The sequence below is a fragment of the Physella acuta genome, unplaced genomic scaffold (assembly GCF_028476545.2).
Source record: "Physella acuta isolate Inbredline_101_S28 unplaced genomic scaffold, ASM2847654v3 ptg001583l, whole genome shotgun sequence".
Taxonomy (NCBI): Eukaryota; Metazoa; Mollusca; class Gastropoda; family Physidae; genus Physella; species Physella acuta.
The window spans coordinates 95,001-120,000 of NW_026733097.1; the positions used below are offsets into that span (position 1 = coordinate 95,001).

The 25,000-nt window shown below is 36.2% G+C and overlaps 1 protein-coding gene across 4 annotated transcripts in view; it reads right to left on the reverse strand.

Moving 5' to 3' along the window:
• Positions 1-2,195: 2,195 nt before the first annotated feature.
• The window catches only part of LOC131929010 (tudor and KH domain-containing protein-like), a 24,409-nt gene continuing 1,604 nt past the window's right edge, over positions 2,196-25,000 (reverse strand). For 2 of the 4 annotated variants that reach the window (XM_059285200.1, XM_059285203.1), the window contains exons 2-14: positions 24,763-24,862; positions 11,672-11,767; positions 11,409-11,527; positions 10,151-10,282; positions 9,527-9,599; positions 9,038-9,180; positions 8,234-8,351; positions 7,506-7,576; positions 6,464-6,604; positions 5,318-5,499; positions 4,813-4,877; positions 3,200-3,354; positions 2,196-2,605 (exon numbers count right to left, since the gene is read on the reverse strand). In XM_059285200.1, the coding sequence (XP_059141183.1) occupies positions 2,522-2,605; positions 3,200-3,354; positions 4,813-4,877; positions 5,318-5,499; positions 6,464-6,604; positions 7,506-7,576; positions 8,234-8,351; positions 9,038-9,180; positions 9,527-9,599; positions 10,151-10,282; positions 11,409-11,527; positions 11,672-11,765 (1,377 nt within the window). In that variant the 5' untranslated portion in view covers positions 11,766-11,767; positions 24,763-24,862 and the 3' untranslated portion in view covers positions 2,196-2,521. Of the gene's footprint in view, positions 2,606-3,199; positions 3,355-4,812; positions 4,878-5,317; positions 5,500-6,463; positions 6,605-7,505; positions 7,577-8,233; positions 8,352-9,037; positions 9,181-9,526; positions 9,600-10,150; positions 10,283-11,408; positions 11,528-11,671; positions 11,768-12,367; positions 12,433-24,762; positions 24,863-25,000 lie in introns of those variants that run through there. The other 2 variants (XM_059285201.1, XM_059285202.1) reach the window with 2 other exon arrangements.

Below are 25,000 nucleotides of genomic sequence, written 5' to 3' on the forward strand. Positions count from 1 at the left end.
TATGTCAGATGAAGTAGAGTTCATAAATATAAAACAAGACCAAAATAAAACCTGCGGTGAATACCATTTGAGTCAAAACAAACAAGATTTAACAACAACAAAAAATAAAAACTTTTATTTACAGTAGTCGTAACACTTTGTATTAACAAAAAATTAAATCAAACACAGGTTTCAAAATAATTATTTATGATTACTGAACTTCACAAAAAAAATAAAATAATTCCAACGGCAAAGCCAATAATAACCAATCTATTATTGGACAACAATTTAAAACAAAAAAAAAATTAAATTTGTACATAGGTATCCATGCTGGTGTTAATATTTTGGGAGTAGGCCTACAAGGCTCATATTTTAGAACACAACAGTAGTCTCCCATTTAATTAACAGGTGTGGTCAGCATTAGAACCTGCATGGGCTATCAGGTCATACTTCTTTCACACAATGTAAATTTGATACAAACTTACATTTACACCATAAAACAAACTTATGGTACACTTATTAACATTAATAAATGCAACTAAAAGCAATAAATGCAAGTAAAAGCAGTGACCAAGCCGCTAGCATTAGCAAACTTGGATATGTTTACATATATAAAAGGGCAGATATTTCATATGTTCAACGCTTAAAAATTATGCTGCAACTAACGAGACTCCCTGACTTTAAGGCACAGTACAGTGATATTATAATACAAAACCACAAGTCATATAGTTAAAGCATTATTCAATTAACAATTCAGGAAGAACATTGGAAGATTTTGCACATATTTTAACTAAAATATCCAAATTAAAATGTATTTTTAAAACCCTGTAATTCTAATGCTTAAACTCACATAACATTTGTTTGTATGATACCAGACCAGCAGCTGTTATTTTAGAATTTGCATATTTAAAAAAAAATGTATGCACAAGGCAACAAAACTGATTTAGGCTTTACAGTGCTGTTTCTTGATAATCAAAAGGAATTAAGTAGTTAAGTATTTATTACCTTTATACAGACTACAATAACAGTTTTTAAAATCATAAAGCCTGCAGTAGATAACTCACAGATACACATTCTGAGATGTATCTGCATTGAGAACACTCCAGATTTAAATGGAGAAAGTAACCAACATAAAACAGCTACATTTAACTGGTACTGTCACCTTACCCTCCAAAATTCTCATCAAAACTATTGATTTAATTAAATTAGATATACATTTATTTCTATCTAAATAAGAAAAAATAAATTTAAGGGTTAAGATATTTGTATGGTTTAAATGTTTTCTATTTAGAAATTCCTCAGTATGTATTCAAGAGTTTATTTTACAAAATACAAGTTTTATTTATTAATTAAATAAAAAATATCTGTAGCAACAACTGTTCTGAAGTGTTATAACTAATTTTTTTACCAAACAAGTCATAGCCAGGCACAATTTTTTTAACATAAATCAATCATATAAAGTTTTTTCTTCTAACATACATACAAAATCCATCCTAAAATTTTTATAGACAAGTCATTGCTCTTTCTAGAAAACAACTGACAGCAAAGTTAAGAAAGGGCAACAGACGGTTTGGAACTGGAATGAATCTTTAAGTGAATTAGAAGGATGGAACTCTATCTCAGGTGAGGTTGTGGCCATGACCTAGAGGGGCAACTGGCTAACCTGACAATATTTACAAGCACATGTATACGATTACATTGTAACTTAGAGATTTCCTATCACAAGGACACCGGTAAATTTCACCAAGTAAACTTTGAAAGATGTGGTTTAGTTTCACCTACATAAAGTCTGACTTGAGTGCAGCAGGTGACTACACTGTGTGTGTTCAAAAAAAGTCAAGAAGCATAAATTTACCATAATTAAAAATGAATGATACCAATTATGATTATTTTTATTAGAATCGGTTAATAAAAATATGGGGTTGTGGGAAAGGAAGATAATCTTTATGATTTCATTTTTAGGTGGGAATCTGTCAGACTACAATTGAAATTCTGAGATGACGCAGGTGGATAGTGGGGAAATCCAGTGATTGTCATTTAACGACGTTCAGAAAACCTATTGTTAAATGTGGGAACAGCTAAATTCTGAACATTAGATCACTGAGGTTTACATTCAGTTTCTACACATGGCTTAGTCAAGAGCCAATTTTATCAATGCAGAGTTTTAAAACCCTGCTTGCTATCACAATTTAAAAACAGCGTAGCTCAAAATACACATTAATTTTTAAAAAATACCTCTTGACTATTCCTGAATGACTTCATTAATACATTAGCTTTCATAGACCATAACAAAGAAAAAATAAAGGATTATTCCATTTTAATCTATACAGAAGACATCAAATTTACTTTTCAATCATTACAAAAGGAACAGATCAAGTAGGGGATTAACAAAGTCACTGCAAGTTAACCAGATTATCCTCCTTATTTAAATTAAAAATAAAGAACCGAAGAAATCATAAATGCTTAAATTTTCTCAGCTTCCTTGAGTGTAGAGTAGATAAGAACATGGTTTACTACCAGATGGGTCTATATGATGTGATAATCAGATGCCTTTGGTAGCTTGATGGGTAGAATCAACCTCCACGGCATAACCTCGTTTGATGAGCTCAGCTGCTATGTCTATTTTCTGTACCATGAGAGGAAAAAGAAAAAAATTTAGAACTGTAATACTTATTTAGACTTCAAATCATTTACAAAACGATTGATTATTGACATAAAATTAGAAAGTAGGGAACAGCTTCTTCTTTCTTCTTCTTCTTAATTTTAGTGTTGGAAGGGATCCCCTCCATCACAATTAAGGATACGAGTCAACTGGTTATGCGCCATTGAGGCCATTGACTCTGATTTCAGCCTGCTTTTCTTTCTTGAATTGCTTCCACAGCCTTTATCTAACCAAGAACAAACTACAAGGCAGCAGTTGTTTGATTTTGGAGTTGTCTCTCCTAGAAGAGTGACTGTCACCAGCTAACAAGCCTCATCTGCCCGAGGGTTCGAACTCAAGACTTTTCTGTTTAGCCATGAGCTTTACCAACTCGACCACTGGGAACAGCTTCAATATTATATTTTTATTACAGGGTTGAACTGGAAATGCCACCAAATTCACCCTGCTCTCATAAGTACCTATGCTTACTGTATCATGTACACTTGTTTGTGCATCACTGGATGATCTACCTTTTACACTATATTTATCAGATAATTAATTTGATATGACCTCCATTACCTCCCTTTGGTTTAAATCAAATAACTGGAGCAATGGCCTCTGTTGACCTTTCTCATCATTTTTGTAATTGACCACCCTGGCAGACAAGACCTTCCATTCAGCACAGTGTGAGATTTCTTCAAAGTAAACTATAGCCTCATCTGACCAGCTTCCCCCTGCCACATGTAGAGATAAAAAAAATAAACATTATCATATGTAACTTGAAACAGGGAAAATGACTTTATCATACGTAGCATGAATAGGAAAATAGGAAAATAAGAAAATTAGAAACCTGATATAAGTAAAATGAAGAATGTTTTATAAGTAGCATGAAATAGGAAAAAAAAGAAAATTAGTGCCCTAAAATCGGTAGAAATCAAATTATCATAAGTAAACTGAAATAGGTAAAAAATAAAACTAATAAAAAATAAAAATGACAGAATTTAAAATAAAAAGGTTATTAGAAAAAGTCTTTTAATGGTAAAATGTTTTATCTCATATCAATAAATACATGCTAAATCTAATAAAAATAGGCACAGCAATATAGCCTTTTACTGAAGTTTCCTTTTAAATTTTGTACTCAAACTTAGTATATTTAACATCAATCGAATAATTAATATACAAAAATAATCAGAATTGGATGGTTAGATTAATTACAAGTTAGAAATAAAAACATTTCTTTTATTATCATCAATGTTAAAATCCTAATGGCAAACAATTCTAGATCTAATTAAAATAAACCTAACAGGCACAGTAATATAGCCTCTTATTGAGGTTTCTTTTGTAGGTGTAAGTGTTTCAATCCTAATGGCAAATAATACCAGATCTAGTTTGATTAATTCCACAGGCACAGTATTATAGCCTCTTACTCAAGTTTCTTTTGTTTGTATAAGTGTTTCAATCCTAATGGCAAATAATACCAGATCTAGTTTGATTAATTCCACAGGCACAGTATTATAGCCTCTTACTCAAGTTTCTTTTGTTTGTATAAGTGTTTCAATCCTAATGGCAAATAATACCAGATCTAGTTTGATTAATTCCACAGGCACAGTATTATAGCCTCTTACTCAAGTTTCTTTTGTTTGTATAAGTGTTTCAATCCTAATGGCAAATAATACCAGATCTAGTTTGATTAATTCCACAGGCACAGTATTATAGCCTCTTACTCAAGTTTCTTTTGTTTGTATAAGTGTTTCAATCCTAATGGCAAATAATACCAGATCTAGTTTGATTAATTCCACAGGCACAGTATTATAGCCTCTTACTCAAGTTTCTTTTGTTTGTATAAGTGTTTCAATCCTAATGGCAAATAATACCAGATCTAGTTTGATTAATTCCACAGGCACAGTATTATAGCCTCTTACTCAAGTTTCTTTTGTTTGTATAAGTGTTACAATTCTAATGGCAAATAATACCAGATCTAGTTTGATTAATTCCACAGGCACAGTATTATAGCCTCTTACTCAAGTTTCTTTTGTTTGTATAAGTGTTTCAATCCTAATGGCAAATAATACCAGATCTAGTTTGATTAATTCCACAGGCACAGTATTATAGCCTCTTACTGAAGTTTCTTTTGTTGGTATCACTCTTACAACCCAAATAGCAAACAATGAAGGACAGAAATGCTTACTTACCTACAGGTTCCACATTTGCCAGTTGACATTCAATAGCTTGAGGTGGGAATGTTTGAAAATCAGATCTGGTTGAAAAATAAAATTAATCCTATCACATGCTAGTCAGGCAAAATATTTATTTAAACTAAACTAGTGTCAACAAAATAATGACAATAGTATGTTAGAAAATCAAATCTTTTTGAATAATAAAGGTAATTCACTATCACATATTAGTCAACTAATTCTATTAAACTTTAATTCAACAAAAAAATACACTATAATCAATTTCCCCCAATATCTGTCTTCTTATTTCCAAAAACAAAATCACATATTAATCGTAAATTAGTAGAATACCTACACATTTTTCAGATTTCTATTTACATGTTTAATGAGGTGGACTATGTTTTAGCCCCACCAATACGTATATTTAAATGGAAAAAAAGGAAAAAAAAGCTAAATTCCTAACTGTTAACACATTATCAAAAATTGTGCTCAACTGAGTACACAAAAAATAATTCAAAATCACCTTAATTTATACACATCTTTTTTGTCAACAAATGCGTTATCTCCAAAATCTATGAAGTAGAGGTCTAGCTTCCCGTCCTCAGTTTCACCTAAAACTTTGGCCCTGTAGTAAGTCTGGTCTGAATCATCTTCAAACTGGGAAGCCACCAGCTCACCGGGGATTACTTCCTTCATGCTGTAGTTCTGCACAGAATGGGACAAAACTAAATATAGATTGGGGATCCACAATGCATTTTTTAAAATTAATACTTTTAACAAAGGGGATCATTTATAAATGATACCATGCAACTTTAGCAAGTAGTCACCCATTAGTACAAAATTACAAGAGCATTGCTGACAAAAATTATTTTGCAGAGATTAACCTATAATCCCTGATAAAGATGGAATAGACTTTTAAAGAAAACATTACTTATTACCTTATGTCACTTTCCAAACCCCTCCCCATTACTCACAAGCTTAGCCTAATTAGTGTGAACATTAGCCTAATTAGTGTGAACATTAGCCTAATTAGTGTGAACATTAGCCTAATTAGTGTGAACATTAGCCTAATTAGTGTGAACATTAGCCTAATTAGTGTGAACATTAGCCTAATTAATGTGGACATTAGCCTAATTAGTGTGAACATAAGCCTAATTAGTGTGGACATTACTCATTAGCTTAGGCTCATTAGTGTGGACTTTATCCTTAATCTTAGCTTAATTAGTGTGGAAATTACTCACCAGTTTAGCCTGATTAGTGTGGACATTACTCACCAAATTAGCCTGATTAGTGTGGACATTACTCACCAGTTTAGCCTCATTAGTGTGGACATAACTCACCAGTTTAGCCTCATTAGTGTGGACATTACTCACCAGTTTAGCCTCATTAGTGTGGACATAATTCACCAGTTTAGCCTCATTAGTGTGACATTACTCACCAGTTTAGCCTCATTAGTGTGGACATAACTCACCAGTTTAGCCTCATTAGTGTGGACATTACTCACCAGTTTAGCCTCATTAGTGTGGACATTACTCACCAGTTTAGCCTCATTAGTGTGGACATTACTCACCAGTTTAGCCTCATTAGTGTGGACATTACTCACCAGTTTAGCCTCATTAGTGTGGATATACCTCACCAGTTTAGCCTCGTTAGTGTGGACATTACTCACCAGTTTAGCCTCATTAGTGTGGACAAAGGCTGTGATTTCCTTCTGCAACTTCTCCAGTTGAAGAGCTTTGGGACCCACAACCTGGACCCAGAAATGACCCGGGTGTTCAACAGCTGACACACATATGGTCAGAGGTAGATCCTACAATGGGAAATAATAATTTCAACATCAAATGTTATAGATTTATTACATAAACTACACTTTTGACTACGACAAGAAAACAATGAGAAATTCGTCCCAACAGATTTTTTAACAGTTAGGCCCAGCATCATCTTGAGTACCCAGAACTTATAGACCAGTAGAGGTGAAATCCAGCAAATGGCTTAAAAGATGCCAGGGTGAACTCCACTACCTTGTATCCTCTACAGATACTGGGGTCCCCCACTCACACAAATCTGAGAGTTTAACAAGCCTAAGCCAATAGATGGGGTTGTGTTTTGACACGAGATGCTTTCTTTAGAATTATGTAAAGGGTCGACAGATTTTTTTTATTATAGAAAACAGTATTAGAAATATTGTTTTTGTGAATCAACTATTATAAAATTGTACAACCAAAATAAAAATATATTGGTGCTGAATGTCTTTACATAAATTTTATTCATTGCTTTGCAATGGTTTGAAGCTGAATTAGGGTTTCAGCAAATATTAATTGTTATTTTTAATGGTGAAAACGGTTTAAGAATAGAATTACTAATCCGTGATCAACTATAGTGTTAATGTTACCTCTATATTAAAGGGATTCTCAGACATTTCAAATTCATTTTCAAACTCCATCTTTTTTTATCCTTACATTTTTGTTACTTAAAGTCTATTTTAATACTGAAAGTCTATTTTAATACTCAAAGCCAAACATTTTTTTAACTTTTACCAATAATGTGTCTATATATAAATACATAGAAAAAATAAAACCCATGCTTTATATCTTAGTATGTTCATACTTTTAATTCTGGGGCAAAACAGCTCAAAGTACAAAGCAGCTTATTTTAATGGTGGAGGCTCACAATTATTCTGTTTGCTTAAAAAAATGTAGAAAAAAATTTACCGGTTCAGCAGGGTGTGTGCTGTCTTGTAAAGCAGCAACAGAGGTATCCCATTCCTCCTTCTCTTGAGGGACTAGGAAAAAATGTATAAAAATATTGACATTTTATTTACAATTTGTCATCAACTCTGTAATATATATGAGATACGTCATATTTTTAAGAAATGTAATTTTGTGAGGACTGTGCAATGCCTAAAATTTTGATAGTACTAGAATGGTTTTCATTGTAGAAGAAAAGCATTAATTTAAATAATGGGAGTCATATTTGCCTCCCAAATTTGGAACTGTTTTAATTCACAGATGGAACTTAAAGTGTGAACTTTCTTAACTTCTATATTAAAATCAGTTTAAAAACAAGTAATATTATAACAATATGTTACAAAAATATTCATATTTTTCTTACAATTAACTACTGGGGCAAGAATTAAAGTGAATTTATACTAAACTAGATGTGCTTTGGTAAACTGGTTTTTTATGCCATCATGATCAACACACAAATGGAAATGAAACCAACATTTTCCCATGATTCCTAATCATAACAAAGCTATTAGAAATGTTCAGTGATTGTACAAACTGTAAAGTTGACTCCACCCACTTTTGAAGTTCTGATGCAAGGGAAAGAAAAGACTGCTGACCACAGTATGACCTCATAAGCAGATGTCTGATATTTATGTAAACTATAAAACCAGGTCAGAAAAAATAATTTATTTTAAAAAAAAAAATAACCTCACCTGATTTTAACTTAGTTCTCTCCCTTGTGTTTTTATTTGCCAGATCATTTGTACCTTCTGGCTTGTTTTTTTGAGCTCTTATTTCTTCTAGTTCTTGCAATTTTTCCTCAATAAGTTCCTAGAGATGCAAGTTTTTATGTACATTTTAATCCCCATTAATATGAACTATCACAGCAGAAAGCAGCAAATAGTCAAGTACTTCAGAACTATTTACTTACATATTTGTTTAATGCTTATAAAATTTAATAACAAAAACTGCGATAACAAAAATTAGCCACTTTGGATGGTATTTCATCCAAGACAATTAAGTATTACATATCAGTTAGTTATGTGCCATATTCATTGACACCCATTTAAGCCTGCTTTTGGTTTTGGCTTGCTTCCATAGCCTTTGTCCAACCAAGAACAAATCACCAGGCAACAGTTGTTTAACTTTAAAAATTCTCTCCTAAGTGAGTTGATGCCGCAGCTTTCATACCTCATCTGTATGGGGTTTCAAACTTCAGACTGTAAACTCGTTTTAGCAACCATGAGCTTTATTGATTCTGCCACGACGATTCCAAAAATTAGACAATCTGACAAAGTGTTAGGTTAGGTTTGCCTGTCACCCCCCCTAGGACAAAGGCAGCTGACAAGGGCTTTCCAGGTGTCTCTGTCCTCGGCTAGTCTCTCCAACTGTCCCCAGGTGTATCCAATCTTCTTGGTGTCTTCTTCCAGGTCACGTCTCCAGGTCTTTCTTGGTCTGCCTCTCCTCCTTCTGCCAGGTGTAGTTAAATTAAAAAAATAAACAAGAGAGATAATTACCACAGCCATGTCAATCTGCTCCCGTGACCCTGTCAAGGCCACGACCCTGGGCTGGTCTGGGCTCTTGAAATCCTCAGCTCTCTCAATGAGTATCTTGGCGCCACTGATCCTGGTCATGTCCCTGATGTTAACCCCATTTTTACCTGTAGGGAGAAGCCACAAGGTTAATGCCAGTTGCTGGCAGCAGTTTGTACCTTATCATACCTATCAAACAACAGAAATGTGTAGTTGCAGTCCTTTGCTCCCCAGGGTCTACAAAGGAATGATGATGATGAACAGAAAATGTAGGACTTAAAAATTTGATTGTGTACAATGTTTTTGCCTGACTGAATAAATAAATCATCTTAAAGATTGTCGAATTTGGTCTCAGTATTAAAATACATAATTTCTTTCTTGTAACTTAAGTTTCAAAAATTGTATGCCACAAAATACAACTTTTAAAAAAAAAATCTGACTAAACTTTAGAAAAGAAACAAATAAATTCTATACCAATTAGACAGCCAAGACTGTAAGAAGGCACTTCAACTTCTTCTGTCAACATCTCTGGAATCCCTGATATTATCTGTTTAAAAAAAAATTAACTTATTTCTGTTAAAAAAGAAAGAATTATTCTGGAGTGTGTTTAACAACAATTAAAAAAAATTATTACCACAACTCGAAAAACACATAAATATTTAACTACCTATAATTAATTTTTGATGAATAAATTTCTAAATAGAAATGACAAATAAAAGTCTGCACTCATTAATAGACCCTCATAAGTTAATGACTAAAAATGTAAAAAAAAAAAATTAGAGAAAGGAAGAAACTTTAGTTGTGATAAAAAAATATATTAAAAAGTGGTGCCATTTTAATTAAAATATATCTCAGCATGTCACTAACAAGACACATTTTATTTACAACTTCCAAACAATTGTCGACAATAAATTATCTCAACCAGAGGCTAAAAATACACAAATAATGAAAAAAGACTGGCGTCCTGACCACACTATCCCTTCATATGCTCAGCTCACATAAACTCTACTTCATTAGCCCCATGGAACGTCAGGTTCGTAAAAGGGAAATTTGCTTTTACTTACAAACACACAAAGACAACAAGATGTAAGTGCTCACTTGCTGAATCATTAACTCTGCTTGCTGGGCTGACTCTGTATTCCCAATTATCACAACAGTGCGGTTTTCTTTCTTCTCATTCTCATTTTCCTTGTCTTTAAAATGCAGCCGAGCTCCTGACTCTTTTTGAATCTGGTGATCAAATTTACCCATCAATAACAAAGAAGATTCAGAAAAATCATATATAGATAACAAAAAAAACGCAGTATTGTAAATGATATAACTTTTTAAAAATAATTTGTTGGTTTATATTTTATAAAATATTGGATAAAACTTAGTATGTTTAACATCAATTGAATAATTAATATACAAAAATAATCAGAATTGAATAGTTAGATTGGTGCTTAAGACAAAGTTAATTAAGTTAGGAATCAAAACATTTTTTATTATCATCAATGTTTTAAAAAATCTTTTACTCGCTAAATACTTAATTTATATTAGACTAAAAATGTTGATAATAAGGGGTCAGCTATGAACATAATTAAAGTTAGTTCAAATTTCTCTTGACCATTCACTTATAATTGAATTGTATTCTAGTTCAGGAGTGACAGCATTGACTAAGTGGTAGAGCACTCGAATCCTAACCAAAAGTCTCAGGTTCAGAGACGTAGCGACCCTTCCTGGCGCTCGGGGACAAACTTTTCGATTTGCACCCCCCTAGACCTTTCAATTTATTTTTCCAACCCATTTTGGCGCCCCCTAAGGTCGCTCCCCCTCGCTACGCTACTGCTCAGGTTAGGATTTCAGACTAGGGTGCCCACCCAGCTCTGAATGATCCCTGACTTGTTTTAGGGAAAGTAAAGGTCTTTGTGCAAATTGATGACCACACTATCGATTCAAATGCAGTTTTCAAGAAACATGAATTCTACTTCATGCGTTCGAGGGACAATCAGGTTGAAAGGTGAACTTTACTTTTTATTCTTTTTTTTAGAAACATAATTTAATGGTATGTTTTAAGTTATTCAAAATTTATAGCCATCAGGTTGAAAAACCAGAGTTATAAAGGGGCAATCACAAAAGAGTCCATACAGTTACCTGCTTTAACGTTTACTGTACAGTCGCCTTTTTTATAGTACAGCTACCTGCGTTATAGTAGTTTCCTATTTTACGGTACTGCTATAGACGGCACAGTTACAGGCTTCATGATATAATTACCTGCTTACTTTACGGTACAGTTGCCTATTTTATGGTAATTTCCTGCTTTATGGTACAGTTACCTGCTTTATGGTAATATCCTGCTTTACTTTATGGTAGTTACCTGCTTTATGACAGAGCCTTGACGCCCAATCACAGCGCCAACAGCTTTCTGTGGTACAAGGACCTCTATCACAGTATTTCTTGCTGTAACAACCCTGTGTTGGCTGTACACTTCATCATCTGTGAATACACGACTTTTTATGATATTGTAATTACTTCTGACCACCCATTTCTGCATTTAGATTGATATTAAAATAAACAGTAGAAGTTTAGTTTAAAACAAGTGTCAATCGTTGACCAATGAAGAGAATGGGATTATTTTACCTGTAGCACGATTCTTGTATATCCAGTATATCAAAAGTATACTTGTGGGCATTGCTAATGCCAGAGCTACTTTACCCAGGCTATTCTGAAACATTTCTGAAAATACAAAAGATGTTATGCCATAATTCATAGATAATAAGATTAAGAAGGCAGGGTTACAGTAGAGTAATTAGATTAGTCTAATGCCTTGCCGTATAGCCTAGCAGTCTATTTCTAAGTCTTGTGAGTGAGTAGATCTAGATTCAAGATCTAGTGACACTAGTACTAGATCTAGATCTAGTAGTAAAACTGTAAAAGAGTAGGCCTAAGCCCTAAAGAGTGAAAGTTGAAAGAAAAGTCTGGACGTCTAGTTGGCCGTTATGCAGTAAAAATAAAACCTCCAAACCTCCTATCTAGATCTATATTACTGATTAGTAACTAGTGTAGTAAAGACTATACCCGATACCCCGGTCACGCTAAAACGACTCTGAGTGCTGGCTAAATCTAAAAAAATAAAAATTGTAAAAAAAAAAGCTTTTTTATTTTTCAGCCTTAGCTTAGGCCTTAGGCCCGCGGCTTACACTTGAAGATCTAAAGTTATGCTTAGCGTTATATGAAAAATGTAGGTTTTAAATACAGAATCTCTATATCTAAAGCATAGATAATAGGAAGATCTAAAATCTAAATCTAAAAATCAAGTAAAAATGTGCCGATTACTGAAACAACTGAAAGCGAAAGTAGCGGTCCTGCACAATATCTTGATTTTTTAAAAAACAGAAATATAACGATAAAGAAAAAAACTGTGAAGAAAAAAAGTCTCATCGAATTTACTCTGAAACAAAACAATAAATAAAATTATCAAATTTTACTAATACTTGGCCGCAGTGTTTCTTCCAGATTTTTTTCTCCGGGGGGGGGGGGGGGGGGGAACGGGGATGCGGTAGAATTTTTTTCGCCCCCCCCCCCCCCACGAAGAGATGCCTGGAAGAAACTCTGCTTGGCCGCTTATATTACTAGATCCTTATATTTGTAGGACTAGATCTAGATATCTAGACCTAGATTAGATCTAGGACTTTTCTATCTATCTTTCTCCAGGTGGATATTATTGTATTTAGAAATGTTTGTGAAAAAATGTCGACTTTTAATAATTATCCGAAATATCCAATAGATTAGAATCAACGTTTTTCGACAATTAGTATTAGGGGGTCATCCATAAATGATGTCACGCTTTTTTTTACGGTTTTTACCTCCTCCCTCCCCTCCGTCACACATCGTCAAAAAAAGCCCGACTCCCCCCCCCCCCCCCCAAATGACGTCACACCTCAGCCTACAACCACCCCCACTGTTGAATTTTTCTTAAAATACGATATTTTTGTCCAAAATCTTGTCTGAACTCTGACAACTTGATAACATAGAGTATTTTAATCAGTGGCGGAACTAGAAAAAATGGGCCACCCCGCAAAAATTTTTTTTGGGCCCCCCTATATATATATATATATATATATATATATATATATATATATATATATATATATATATATATATATATATATATATATATATATATATATACACACACACTCAAACAAAATACGAATATAGGATACTCGTTTCTGGCCTGATCGAGTTTTGAAAAAAAAATTCAATTAAATCTAATCACAACAGCATGTCATATGTATGAGTGCATTGGTCTGTTTTGAAAAAATCTCTGTTTTCATGTATACAAAATACTTCTAATCATTAAGTCGGTCAAAAGTGTATGAAGCTTTGTATAAGTAATGGTGTCTCGTGTTATGTTTATTTTTATGTTTTTTTGTATTTATATTATTAACTTTAACTACGTTTCATTTTTCTACTATATCATTCTTTAGTACTTATTTTTTTTAAAATAATAATTAATATAAGTAATTGCTTTTTAATTTGATTATTAAAAAGAGTTTTTGAGCACCCCTATTTGACTATTTGAAAAAGGGAAATAATTTATGCAAGTGGTTTGAACGTTTGCCTATCTTTCACACTACAGCTGTGTTCATTTTTTTTTAATTTTTTTTACGCAACATCATGTCTTAGCTACTATATAACATAACTACTGTATTAGATCTGTTATCTGTTTGTTACTTACAAAACCACTATCAAGTTGCCAGTGACGAAACTATATATATATATATATATATATATATATATATATATATATATATATATATATATATATATATATATATAACACGCTATCATTCGTGTATTCATTTGAGACGTCTGCCTTGTTCTCTAGAACAGTGGTTATTAAACGTAAACAATGTAGGCACTTTATTTCTTGGATATTAGTTGTTGGAGCGCTAGTTTATCAAAACTACCACCGGTTCGAGCCAGCGTTGTTGTTGGAGCGCTATCTATTCGCTTCTTGTAAGGCTAAGAGCGGGAGGGGAGGTCTGAGAAAGGAACTTAAAAGGGACAACAAAGCACCAATGTGATTTTATCCATCAGTACCAAATTTGGGATGGTCTCAAAATGCCGTCTTAATATCTAGCGGTCTCTCGCGCAATTGATGTTTTTTTCAAAAGAATTTTGCCGACAACAGCGTGTGTTTGTTGGAAAAAGAATATACAAGTGCGTGGGATGGTGTCTATAGAATAAAGATACTCCAACCACAGCTACGGTATTCTTTTTCAAAACAACCATCAGGTCAAAAATGCAAGAAAAATAATCTTAACTATAAAAATTTTTTTATAGGCGGCTGTGGGCCCCCTAAACGGCTTGTTCCCCCCCTCCCCCCCCCCCCAGGCATTGCGGGGTCTGGCGGCACTGTATTTCCTCCCCTGGGCTGTCCTCAACAGCTTCCAAAGTTTTCATGGCGATTAGGTAAATATGCAGTAATGCAAAATAGACAGAAAAATGTTTTTCACATGCACAACTGTATGTGGCCAGCTCACGCGTCGGATAACCTTCTGATTTAGGGGGGGGGGGGAATCCACAAATGACGTCACATTTTTTAACGACTAACAAAAAGCCTGACCCTCACACACCCCCACCTCAATAACGGCATTTATAAATAGTAATTGACTATTAATTATATAATAATGTTCAATTAATTTTAAACGTTCTAATTAATTTCTAAATAATTATATAAAAAAAAATCTTACCTTCCTTGTTTTGTGAATTAGATGTGCCTAATACTAATACTATGCAAATAAATCAATATATGTTGACTAGTGCTGTCTAATGTCAGACAAAATGTGCTAAAGTGGTGAATCGTACGGTTAGGAAGTAGTTCATAAACGATACATTGATCTACTCGATACTTGCGAGGCTAAAAAAGAGGGATGGGATGGGGGGTCGGCTCGGGAAAATCTTGAAAGAACAAAGCGCCTATGTACCACCGCCCATTAAAAAACTTACTCAGGGGAGATAATTCCAAGTATAGGCCTTAAAAGTTTACTATGATATTTCTTGTAAAAGTAAAAAACAAGTAAACGTATATAAAAACGAAGTTTCTAGTATTATATTCTTTTTTATTATTTGTAGGATTCAAGATAGTACAGAATACAAATTCAACCACTATCACAAACACATATTAACATTGAAAAATGTACAATGGATTTCGGCGGGTCCCTAACTTATGCCGCAAAGTAGAACCGCGCATCATGAAAGCCACTTCATATGTAGCGGCTTCTCGTGCTATGGTCTTTGTTGTTTTTTTTAAAAGAATTTTGCCGGCGACAGCGTGTGTTTGATTGTGGGGAAATAGAACTCGGCCTTGATGGCCTTAAAAAATACAACTATAAATAAAAAGAAATTTGATCCCCATCCCCTGCCCCATCCGCCACAGTACACTTTGGAGGATCGGTCAAACAGTTACGTGTCCTCTATTTAGCTATCAAAGGGGGGAAAAGAGTCAAATGTGTCATTCAAATTTGAAGCGTTGCCTATATTTTACACTGTATTTTGTGTAATGGATTTTATTTTTTTGCTGAAGAGCGTGGTATAGTGACTGTAAAATAAAGATAATCGTACCGCAGCTACAGTGTTTTTCTTTTACAAACTAAATATCAAGGCAAAAATGCACGAAAATTAAATTAAATTTTTAAAAAAATACTAATTATGGTCAGCAGTGGGCCCCACCCGCCCCCACCCGCATTGCGGGGTCTGGCGGCACTGTAGTTCCACCCCTGTATAGATCTTTTGGTTATTTTTAGGCTTAAAAGCTAGATCATTGTATCCTAAAATTTTTTAACTTTAATGTATTTAGTGTTAATAACTAATGTGCCATTAATATCATAATATGTGTACTAATTATAAAACGATTAATAATATAATGACGAGTCTTACCTTCCTTGTTGTGTGAATTAGATTCGTCAACGAAATACTTCATAAGGTAAATGAACAACTACCGACTAGGGTCTTTAACAAAATGTGCAGAAGTGGTCAGTTTACAGTTCAGTAGTTCATAAACGGTTCGTTAATCTATGCATTACATCTTATTGTAAAAGTAAGGGTGTGGTGAGGGGTAGAGGTTAGGGGGATGGGGGGGGGGGGGGAGGGAGGGTAGAGAGTTTGGAAGGTTCAAGGGAAGGGGACAAGAAAGCGCCGATGAACATCTACATCAATAGCGCCGACTTTTTCCGGTCGTCTAAAAGACCAGGATAGTCGCCGCAACATTTCCCCAGCTCGATTTTCAAAGCTTTTTTGTTCTCCTAATCGACGCCACTAAAAAAGAACGGTAGGTTGCGTCTTTGAAGTTGTCTATATGTCTGGCGGTCTCTCGAGCTATAGTCTGTGCATTTTTCTCAAAGACGTTTGCCGACTATCGTGTTTGTTTGTAACTGTAGAAGAAAGATAACTCGACATCCACCTAATTTTTTTTATTTAAATTTAAAAAAAAAAATGTATAATTTAGCCAGGATTTTTGGGCCCCCAATCGGCCTGGGCCCCCCCGCATTGCGGGGTCTGGCGGCACTGTAGTTCCGCCCCTGATTTTAATCAATTCCTATTACAATTTATTAGAACCGTTTTTCAAAACGCGAAATAACGGCTAAAATTCGTTTTCTAACATTGCTTTCTTATAATGCAAAAGTGTGACGTCACGTCATCTGAACACCCCCCCCCCCACTTCCACTCAGGAAAAAGCAGGCAAAATCGTTATTGAAATCACAGTTTATATTTTAAATATCTTGGCTACCAGCCAACATATAGACATGAAACAAGTCCAGTTATCATGTCAGAGTAAGGTAAAACAAAAAAACCAAACTTCAGTTGATTGGTGAATGTACTATGATAGGGGTCGGCAACCTTTTGAGACAGAAGAGCCAAAATTTACTATTTTCAAAATTTCCCAGTTTTTAAAGAGCCACTAAATTTTTTTTCAATATTTGGTATTTGATTAGGATTAGTTAAATAAATTATTTTTGTTATTTAAAATAAATACCCTTAAATATGAAATAATATTTATACATATAAAAACATACACATGTTTCGCCAAAATAATAACCTTAGTTATCAAATAGAACTATCGCAATCCACTTTAGAAGCTGTTAACTTTTTCTTTTTCTTTCTTGATGGATATCCCTGGCTCAGAGGGTGTCTCCCATTAGCCAGGCAGGCCTCAACATGACAAACGCCGACTGTCTTGTTTAGATTTCCGAGTATCGGTCGCTTCTATCCGGTTCTCACCAGACTTTCACCCTACTGAACGCAGGTTATCTTACCTCTCTTACCCCACCGTCCAGTGCTAGGCTCAATCGTAGGAAGCTATTAACTAAAAAAAACAAAAAACTACGTCACTCAGGTCAACTTAATTATTACTGACAGGTAAGGAAATTCATTTTGAATAAAATATCATTCCCTATTTAATGCTATTCGAAAAAGTCGGCACTTGGGCAGAATTGTTGCCACGTAGCTGGCCGCAGCACGGTTGTGAGACTGGACCTGATGCCCAAGCGGATGTCAGCTGTCCGTACTGCACCTATTCTCACTGTTCTCTGATGAGTTTTTTAACCTGTTTAAAGTTCAGTTTCTTTGCAGTATAATATTTGCTGCGAGTTTTGAAAATGAAATAATATAACTTTTAATATTTGTGCAAGGAGCTGGAGAGCCGCAGGTTGCCGACCCCTGTACTATGATCTTTAAAGGTCGGTTCTACTTTATATTTTGATTAGGTCTGCAGGTAATTATATGTATGTTTTTGTTATTTTAATAAAAGAAATAAATCCAAATTCCCATTTCAGTTATGTTTGTGTTTCTCATTGTTTGTGTTTGTCTACGTTTGTCCGTGTATTTAAGTTTGTATCTGCATTATTTGTGTTTATCCGCGTATTTCTATTTTTGTATTTTACATTGATTATTTTTAAACGTTCTGTGTTTTTATCAGAGAAAGAATTGTTACTTTTAATTTTTTGTTTAAAGTTCTGCCTTTTAAAACCCTTGGTTTATTATATGGTATTGTTTCTTCCAGACTCTTTTCTCCGGGGGGGGGGGGGGGGCATTAGCGTAGCGAGGGGGGGGGGGGCGGGGGGGACGAAATATGTCCCCGGGCGCCGACCTTAGGGGGCGCCAAAATGGGTTGGAAAAATAAATTGATTGAAAGGGTGAGGGGGTGCAAATCGAAAGTTTGCGGGGGGGGGGGGGGGGGGGGGAGGGTGCAAATCGAAATCTTGAGGGGGGGGGGGTGCAAATCGAAAAGTTTGTCCCCGGGCGCCGTGAAGGTTCGCTACGTCTCTGGGGGGGGGGGGGGTAAAAAGTATACATTTTCTATATAAATTCTATTTCGTTCGGGTGAGGGGGGGGGGGGCAGGTACACGTTCTTCGGGGGTGGGGGGCGGAAGAGATACCTGGGAGAAACTCCGAAGGTAGGGTTAAATTTTCTTTATTGTTCCTACTCTTACACAGTGCCTGTTATGCAATACATATTTTAGTTTGTAAGTTAATTAATACAAGTTAAAACCGATTTAGAGCTATTGCAAAAATAAAGCGTTTTAGAAATTATGTTAAAGGACATCAAGTAAAATTATTTTTACGGATTTGAAGGTTCATAGGGCTGATTATAATTAAGTAAAATTATTTTTTTAATTACCACATTTAAAGGTATACCATGGTCAGTACTAAGCACGGCCGCCTTTACTTTCCTTAACGTTATTATATATTGTAGCAGTGGCGTAGCGAGGTCGGGTGTCACCCGGTGCGGCACTTAATGGTGTCACCCCCCAGAGGCGTAGTGACAAACTTTCAATTTTCGACTTGCACTCCCCTCCCCCTCAGACTTTCGATTTGCACCCCACCCCCCTTAAACTTTCAATTTGCACCTCTTAAAAGACTATTTAACACTCGAATTAATCACTTAATTAAGTGGAATTATCTTTTTTCTCTATATATTTTGCTATATTTTGCCTTGGTGTCACCCGGTGCGGTCCGCACCCCCCGCCCACCCCACCCCCCCCCTCGCTACGCCTCTGTATTGTAGCCATTCGTAGAACTGGGTGGGCTTTAAATCATAGCATACGTTTTACAGACTCGAGTTAGATGAATATTATTAAATACACTACTATTTGATAATAATAATAATAATACTAATAATACTACTACTACTACTACTAATAATAATAATAATAATAACGGTAGCGATGACGATAACAATAACGAAAACAATAACAATGATAATAATAATAGTAAAACAACACCACGGAGAGAAACAAAACTTAAATGTATTATAATATATTTTATTTTTTAAGTGACAATATAAATAATGATGTTAAATACAGAGGTTATATTTTCATTGACCGTTATGTTGACATCATAAGAGAGGGCCGCTTAACGTGTTGTTTTTTTCTGTAACATTGCCTAGAACAGTGGTTCTTAACATGGGTTCGATCAAACCCCAGGTGCTCGGTAAGTCAGTCTCAATCAGTGTTTCTTCCAGAGGGGGGGGGGAAGGGGGAGGGTGAGGGTTCTTAAAATTTTTCGGGGTAGGCGGACTAAAATCTCCGAGGTGGGGTGGGGGCGGACACTGGCATAAGTATATATTTTCTATATACATTCTACATAAGTTCTGGTCTCATGAGTTCGATGAAGATCAAGACACACACCCGACTCATAAGATTTGCGATCGGATTGTGTCAGTAGATCAATGCTCAGCTGAGACTGGTGTGGGCTCGGTACCTAAAGCAGGCTAAGAACCACGGGCCTAGAACACAGTGTTTCTTCCAGACTTTTTTCTCCGGGGGGGGGGGGGGGGGCACTTGAAATTTTCGGGGGGGGGGGGGGGCGGTAGACTTTCTTAGGGGAGGGGGGGCGGACACTGTTAAAAGTAAAAACTCTGCTAGAACAACGCGTCATGAATGGAAGTCGGCAAAATACATAGTGGTATGATGTGAGTTCTGGACGGGATCGATACTGGCAGTTGACGAACAACGTACGACGATCCAATTTAAATGATCAAAGGACGACATTGTTCATTTTCGTTCTTTAATTACATATAATATACACGACTACATCAACGACAGACAGTGTTTCTTCCAGACTTTTTTCTCCGGGGGGGGGGGGGGGCACTTGAAATTTTCGGGGGGGGGGGGGCGGACACCGTTAAAAGTATATATATTCTATATAAATTATATACATTTCATTTCGTTCGGGGGGGGGGGGGCGGTAAAAAAATTTCGGGGGGGGGGGGAGGGGCCGAAGAGATGCCTGGAAGAAACTCTGACGACAGACATGACGAAGATTTCCACACCCTCACACGACAAGACCAAAACTAAGGCTAACTTAAATTATTTCCCCTTACAACCAAAACATATTCTCGCACTTCACACCCTTCCTTGCTTTGTCACATTCAACATCTTTTATTAATATTGCACATTCCACGACATACATACTCTCATACCCTAAACATCTTTTATCAATGCACATTACACTACACACATACTCTCAAACCCATTCAATACACCAAAGTCCATTCACAACACATAGTCCAAAAACATCTAAAACAGGAGTCTCCAAACTTTTCAGCCCGAGGGCCACATTAACTATCAAATAGCAGTTCAGGGGCCGACAACACACTCGAGGTCCAAATTTTAAAAAAATCAAAACATGTATGTTGTTTTAAATTATGTATTTAATATACTCTTATTCACCTATTATTTAATAACACATTTATACACTACACACGAACACCTGTATTAGTGGGAATGGTGAAATTGTTTTCTGGATGCCAGTACAGCAGACATTTCTGGCTTTAGATTTGATGTCCCTTACATCAACACTGACGTAAGATTATCATCGTACAATTTTGTCCCAAATAGTTCTTCACTTGCAAGGTTTCGCTGCAAATCACACACAATACTTTCTCGCCAGATTTGATGAAGAAGTATTTCAAAATCCATTCTTCTTGAAATTCCCGATAAACATCTTCTATTTTTCTTTTTCCTTTTCTTGGACATCGCTGGGCACTAAGATAAAGTGAGTCCCGTAGTCAAAAGGATCTCCACCAGTGTTTCTTCCAGACTTGAGATTTTCGGGGGGGGGGGGGGGGGGGGGGGCGGTAGACTTTATTCGGGGGGGGGGGGGGCGGACACTGTTAAAAGTATATATTTTCTATATAAATTATATAAATTTCATTTCGTTCGAAGAGATGCCTGGAAGAAACTCTTATCTCCACGGACCGAATGAGAGGGCCTCGCATGCCACATACGGCCCGCGTGCCTTAGTTTTGGAGACACCTGTCCTAGAACATTGTATATTTTTTAACTTCCAGCCCTATCATAGGCCATGTGAAGAGTATCGGTCTCATCCTGTCTAAATCCTCGTCTTTAAAACTAAGTCGAATATCGTCCCATTGCCTAGTCGGTATTCGTGACGTTTGAGTATCGAATACGAGCAGTTTTTTAATTCTTGGGTAAATATCGATCCTGTCCACCCTGTTCGCTCGACTCACGTCAAACCCAATGCTTGTTGACAGGGATAGAAAAGCCAGCTTGACCAATGGCCATGGGTTGGAGGTGATATCAGAGATTAACGACCTGGCTTCGGGAGATATCTTGGAGAATACCGGAAGCGTCTGCAGCTTCTGAAGCTCCGATATATCCGTTAGTTCCATGCAGGTGTTAGCCAACAGGTACCTCGCCACATGTGTATAGCCCAGAACTAAAGCGGTAACTAAAGGGGAAATACGGTAAAAAGTTAAACGCGCCGGTTCTTGCTTGAGCTTCATCGTTAAGTATTCTTTTAGTAGACAGTTACAAGTTTCTGGTAGGTAAAAAATGTGATTTGGTACTATCCCGTGAAACAGCAAAACGCGAAGAACATTTGGTTTTTCACATGCTTTTATAAAACACGCTGATCTGTTGCTTAAATGTTTTTGCAATGTCGCGTTAATGAAATGGGTTTCGCCTTCATCTAAAAGCAGGTTCTTATTTCGATTTTCTTCGATACTTCTTATGTACAGAGCAGAAGGTATGTTTCTTCTATAATTGTAGGCGGAGTAGAATTCATAACGACGGATTGGTGTATTCACTAAAAGCGTGAAAAATGAATCGCCTTTTAGGTTAACTACTTGAACGTCCGCACCATGATGGACTAGTTCAGAAAATACTGAAGGGCTACACTGGGCGGTAGCTACAGCATGTAGCAATGCAGTATTGCCTTTAGTATCCTTAATGTTGATATCTTCCCCTTTTAAAATCCCAACCAGTTCACACGGAAAAGGAGTAAACGGTAGAAACGACATCATAAGGGCTGTTAAACCATCATTGTCTTGAAGGTTTACATCGGCTCCGAGTGCTACTAAATCTTTGATTTGGACCACAAGGTTTGATACAGCCGCGTACATCAAAGCGGTCCTTCCGTCTACATCTTGAGCGTCTACTCCACAAGGAATCAACAAGCTCATTATTTCTTTACTGCAAGCATGTCCAATATTCTTCAATGACTTCATTAAAGCCGTCTGCTTGTTTACATCCCGCTGCGTTAGGTCAGCGCCATTTTGTATTAAAAACTCAACATCACGTGACTTTCTCGCGTGCGCCAACGCTGTTTGACCTATCTCGTTCTCCATGTTAACTGACCTGCCTACTAAACACTTTAAACAATCTGGCGACATTTCTTTACCCAAAGCCATCATCAACGCTGTCGTTTTTCTACGATCCGTTCTTTCAACTACCGCGCCAAGACTAACAAGAAGCTTAACGCAGTCTTCGGAGCCTATATCAACGGCATGCATGAGCTCAGTATATCCACATAAATCAGAAGCGTTGCTGTTGGAATACAAATTTCGCACAACATCCAACTCAATCTCCGAATTTTGAAGATAGTACATCAAAGCTGTCATGAACTCTCTGTCTTGATAAGATCGGGCTTTGTTATCTACGTAAGGCAACAGCGTTTTAATCAAACGAGGTTTATACTGAGCGGCGTAGATTAAAGCTGTTTTATAATACCTGTCATGACAAGACAAGTCGCCCCCTACTAAACACGTGATAATCTCTTCGGATATGTCTTTTTTGGAAACCAGAGCATGGATCAAAGCCGTTTGACCGGATTCGTCTTGTATAGATACCGACTCACCACAAAGGAGTTGAACGCATTCTGTAGAGATGGTTTGAGTAGTGTTGTTGAACGGTAAACTGCTGCGAAGGTACTCGTTGAACACGTGCATCAGCGCGGTACCACCTTCGTGGTCGAGTTGGTTCACATCCGCGCCGTAGCCTAGCAAAACCCGGACCGTTTTAGCACAGCCGGTTTGGGCGGCGTACATTAAAAGCGTGTACCCTCTACTGTCCTTGGAATTAATGCCGTGCGCACTGCACTTTTTCATCAACTTTGAGCAGGTTATAAGATGATCATTATACTGACGTGGGTTTGTTGCTTTACTCGTATCCCAAAACGCACCAAATTGCACCAACTTTTCTACTATACCACTTTGGCCATTCTTACAAGCGAGGCTAAGAGCTGTGTGTTTAGATTTGTTGACTAAATTAGCATCTGCTTTCATCTCCAGCAGATATTGAACACAATTCATCGACCTCATCTTCACAGCTATCATCAACGCCGTGTTGCCTTTTAAATCTGTAACGTTAACATCAACCCCAGCAGTAACCAAAACTTCAACTCCGTTTTGAAAATCTGCTTCCACGCACTCAAAAAATGCCAAGTTCAAAACCGTCTTGCCTACGTTCAGTTTGACCAATGTCCCTAATGCCGTGACATTTTTGGTCTTCACCGCCATCTTGAACACCTTATCTGCGCATGCGCTATCACTCACTTGCATGCCGTATTTAGCCATCAACTCGCTTACTTCCTCCGGTGTATGCGTCGACGCGGCAATCACAACAGCATTGATGTTCTTACTTTTAAAAAAACTCGCCATCATGGAACTAGTTTTAAGACCATACCATCTTCATTTAGGGGTCGTCCATAAATGTCACTCATAGATTGGAGGGGGAGGGGGGGTCGTTATTATGTGATGATTTGTGATGAGGGGTCATATAGCGTAAAGTCACATTTTTGCATTTATAGAAAAGTAATGCTAGATGCTGAACTGTAGCCGTTAACTCGTTTCAATAATTTGTAATAGAAAGCGGTTAATTTACTCTATTTTGACATAGCTCAGTCAGTATTAATATTTAAGGAAAAAAAAATCAATTAAAAAAAATATTAGCAATTTTTGAGGGGGGGGGGGGGCGTCATTTTTAGGGGAAAGGTATGGCTTTTTGTTGAGTGGATAGTTAAAAAAAAATCATTTTTAAAAGTGTGACGTCATTTATGGATGATCCCTTATATAGAAAAAGTTAACAATTAAAAGTGTTAACAATCCAATCAGTTTACAAAATGTCATGCAGCAAATTCATTTAGGCATGAAGTTGACGGCGTAAACAGTTTTGTGAGTTAATGGCGACATGACATTAGGCGTATTGGTTTTCGTTTCGGTGGCGACGTCATCGACTGTCAATTTGAGTTTAACAGTGACGTCATTAGCATCCAATATTTATGATGAGTGGTGACAAAATTAGGTGTTTCTGTAATTTTAGTAGTGACGTCATCGGGCGCTAATTTTTACGTGAAGCCGCCTTTCAATGTAATACAGCCCGTGATTCTGTCAACTTTGCTACAAAGTGTCTTTAGAGGCCTACTTATGTGTGTCCATTGTGTAGGTTTAGAATAACGTCCAATAAGAATTAATCAACAGCTTTGAGGCTCTGACGAGGATGTGAGAAGAATTTGTATTCATAGCTGTAATTGAAAAAAAATGGAAAGTCATGTATAATTAAAACATTAAACAATTTACAGCTTTGTAATACGTTCTAAAAATACGCAGTGTATTTAGTATCTTTATTTAAGTTCAATAATGACATGACTTATGAGAAGACA